This window comes from Papaver somniferum, chromosome 7 (genome assembly GCF_003573695.1).
Source record: "Papaver somniferum cultivar HN1 chromosome 7, ASM357369v1, whole genome shotgun sequence".
Classification (NCBI taxonomy): Eukaryota; Viridiplantae; Streptophyta; class Magnoliopsida; order Ranunculales; family Papaveraceae; genus Papaver; species Papaver somniferum.
The window spans coordinates 191,717,572-191,721,011 of NC_039364.1; the positions used below are offsets into that span (position 1 = coordinate 191,717,572).

The 3,440-nt window shown below is 36.4% G+C and overlaps 1 protein-coding gene across 2 annotated transcripts; it reads left to right on the top strand.

Annotated features, from left to right (window-relative positions):
* The first annotated feature begins 543 nt into the window (after nucleotides 1-543).
* LOC113293237 (PHD finger-like domain-containing protein 5B) lies at nucleotides 544-1,707 on the top strand. 2 transcript variants are annotated; one of them, XM_026541937.1, is made up of 2 exons: nucleotides 544-667; nucleotides 1,091-1,707. In XM_026541937.1, exon 2 carries the CDS (start codon nucleotides 1,122-1,124, stop codon nucleotides 1,452-1,454), a length of 333 nt encoding a protein of 110 aa, XP_026397722.1. In that variant the 5' UTR covers nucleotides 544-667; nucleotides 1,091-1,121; the 3' UTR covers nucleotides 1,455-1,707. The 2 variants fall into 2 exon arrangements, with proteins under 2 accessions (XP_026397722.1, XP_026397723.1); XM_026541938.1 differs by lacking the exon at nucleotides 544-667 and adding an exon at nucleotides 712-954.
* The last annotated feature ends 1,733 nt before the right edge of the window (nucleotides 1,708-3,440 follow it).

Here is a 3,440-nt window from a genome sequence, read left to right on the forward strand (position 1 = left end):
GTTGGAGCGGTAACAACATTGGAAGCAGAGACATGGGCAATTGTACAAGCAACAAAAAAGGCGGTCACTGAAGAATGGACGCATATATGCTTCGAGACAGATTCATAGATATTATTGCGATTACTCCAGAAAGACAGCAACACCAACACAACACCATGGATCATTCACAACATGTTAGATGAAATCCAAAGGCATCTACAACAAAGTGGCCAATACACATTAACACACATCTATAGGGAAGCAAACCAAGCTGCAGATGGACAGGCGAACTATGCTACGGATATACAATCACAGATAAGAGGCTTAGCAGGAACATACATATGGGACAACTCACGTCCGACCTTCCTAAACGTAATTGTAATGAATGATTCTGTGAGGCGTTTGTACCTGAGAGAAGTCACCTATTAATAAAATTGACATCTCTTTCAGAAAAAAAAAAAAAAAAAACATAGAGTACTATACTTATCCATAATATATTATTTTTTTGATCAGAAAATAATGAATTTTATAGGGATATATAAATAATGATTCCTACTACCAACCAAAAGACACACCTCACTGGGGCGTAAACCAATCTCTCGGTCGAGAGTCTCCCTGTAAAAAATTTCTGTACGTCTCAGGTTGGGTTTAGGGTTTTTCTTGCAGCCAGGCTAGAGTTTGATTTCGGGTAAGAGCTTATCATCATAATCTCGATTTCTTTTGTATTCCTTCTATATGCGTTTTATCTGAATTCGAATTCATCTTTTCAAAGCAATTCCTTAATTATGTAGTTGTCTATTTGGAAATTTTAATCGATTAATTGTTGCTATATCTTATAAGATTTGGGTCTCGTCTTTTTCTATAAAACCCTAGCTTTGGGTTTCAATTTTAGTTCAAATCGAGAAACACTTCATGGAAAACATTAGTTAAGGTGATAATTTGAACAATGGAATTCTTCAATGATGTGAAGAGCAAGTAATTACCTAACTCATAAAACACATTTTGTCTTTAGTTGTGTTTTTCTGGTATCCTCCTCTGATTTAAACATTATCAATTCAGTTTTAGCCTTTTAAGTTACCAAACAGCTCATACTTTGTATGAAATTTTGCAGTTGATATATATAAGTCAGTGACAAAGGAAGCATGGCAAAGCATCATCCTGATTTGATTATGTGTAGGAAGCAGCCTGGGATTGCAATTGGTCGATTGTGTGAGAAGTGCGATGGGAAGTGTGTGATATGTGATTCATATGTGCGTCCTTGCACACTTGTTCGGGCTTGTGATGAATGCAATTATGGATCGTTCCAGGGTCGGTGTGTGATTTGTGGAGGTGTGGGTATCTCTGATGCCTACTACTGCAAAGAGTGTACTCAGCAGGAGAAGGACCGTGATGGCTGTCCAAAGATTGTTAATTTGGGAAGTGCTAAAACTGATCTCTTCTATGAGCGCAAGAAATATGGTTTTAAGCAAAGATAGGGTGGATATTATTGGGGAGTTGTTCGGTCTTTTAACGATGTTTTGTGTTACTTATAGTATGGTGTTCAAACTTCTATCTAATACTGAATTACTACTGATATACATTTTAATGAGTTTTCATTATTCCGAGATTTGTTGGTAGATCAAGAAACATGGGCATGCCAGAGCTAGTCTGAGAATGTCCCCAGGTCGACATTTCCTGTAGTTCGTAATAGTTGTTATGGAATTAAGAGTTTCAGCATTTTCTCGCGTATCTGCTTAGAACTACTAGCTTTATATTGCTGCAAGTATTATTCGTTAGACTGAACTGTATATATTCAATGGAATGCGGAGCTTTACATTTCACAATTTTTTTGCAGTTGAAATGAAGAATCATCGTCCAGGACCATTTTTAGTCATAGTGGTAGAGGTAACTAATTGCTATCCTCGGCTCGGTTTCTTTGTTTTGGATATGCAAACCGTCCCTTCACTTTGTGTAATACCCTGTATCCTAAATTAGGTTCTGATAAGTGGGTTATCTTGATTCAACATTTTTGTTAGAGATATATATTCAAAACCTATTGTAGGAGGTGTTCTTCTAAAACCTAAAAGAAAGGTGTAGAAAAATATAATAGGCTCAGTAGTCTTTTCCTCGTTTGAATCCTAACTGCGAGACAGATTTGGTAGAAAGCAGGTAGAACCAATAGAACTAAAGGTTGGTGCGGTTTTCTGTTGCTAAAAGGCAAGAAGCGTACCTAAATACATTTATAACTTTAGCCAATATAAGCTAAGAAAGCTAGAAGCTGTTGAGGTATAGAATATCTGGTAATCTTTTGGTTGGATCTGTTAATTTAGATGAGATTAAGAGGTTTTCTTTCCAGTTAATCAGATAAACATGTGTCCGCATCTTCTTGTTAATCACTGCTGCTGTAGGTACATAACTAGTTTATTTTTTATGTTCTTACACGTTAAGTTTGGTGTTGCTCAAGTAGTCAACTGGTATGGCGTTTTTATGAATTTGTAGGGTTTCTTTGTGGCATTGGTAAAAAAATGAAGGTAAGAAATCCAACTGACATGACTTTTATGACTTCAGTTCGAGTCTTTAGTTTTAATCCATGATTACATTAAGTTTATCAACTCCAATTGTGAAGGTAAAGAACTTGTCTGAAATCTGTTTCACCCTGATTATATTCAGCTGAAGGTTGTGTACTCTGTCTGTAGAAATTCCAGTCTGACGATTAAGCAAATATGTCTGTGGTTTCTTTTGCAGACAAGTTTTGGTGAAATGACTTCATTTTGGCTATGATTAGGAATGAAATATGCTCAACTCTGGTTATTTAATTTTTATTTACTCAACCTAATTCAGTTGCACAACACATGTATTTTTCTGAAACTTTCCTTAGAGACTGTAGACTCTCCCTCTCCCTCTCCCTCTCCCTCTAAAAGCAATAACAGAGAATGAAATCTGTGTATCAAATACAAAGCAAAATCTTTCAGTGACAACTGATAAGCCAACTTCAATCCCTCCATTTTATTCCATTTTGACGTCTTATCAGTCTAGGGCGGTCAATGGCTACCAATTACCCGGAACCGGACCCGGTAGATATGGGTCCGGTTCTGGGTCCTAAAGTTGGATCCATTAACGACTTAGGACCCACACAATCACCAGATTGGACTCGAATATTAACGGATTTAAACGGATAATACCCGTCGGGTATCGGGTTCCGTGGGTATCGGGTTATTCGTTGTTTTATTGGCTTCAATTTTTTTTCATTTTTCATTTTTTTCTTACATCAATTCTTTATTTAGTACATTAAAAGAAATAAATAAATAATAATTAATTTTTATAAAAATAATCTGGATTCAAGCCAAAAAGAGAAAGATATTAAGTTTTTGAGATTTTTTTTGTAGTTTTCTTGGTACCCAATGGATATCCGGAACCGACGGGTATCCGGAATTTTTAACTGGTTCGGTTCTGGGTCCACAAATTTAGGAACCGGATCCGGA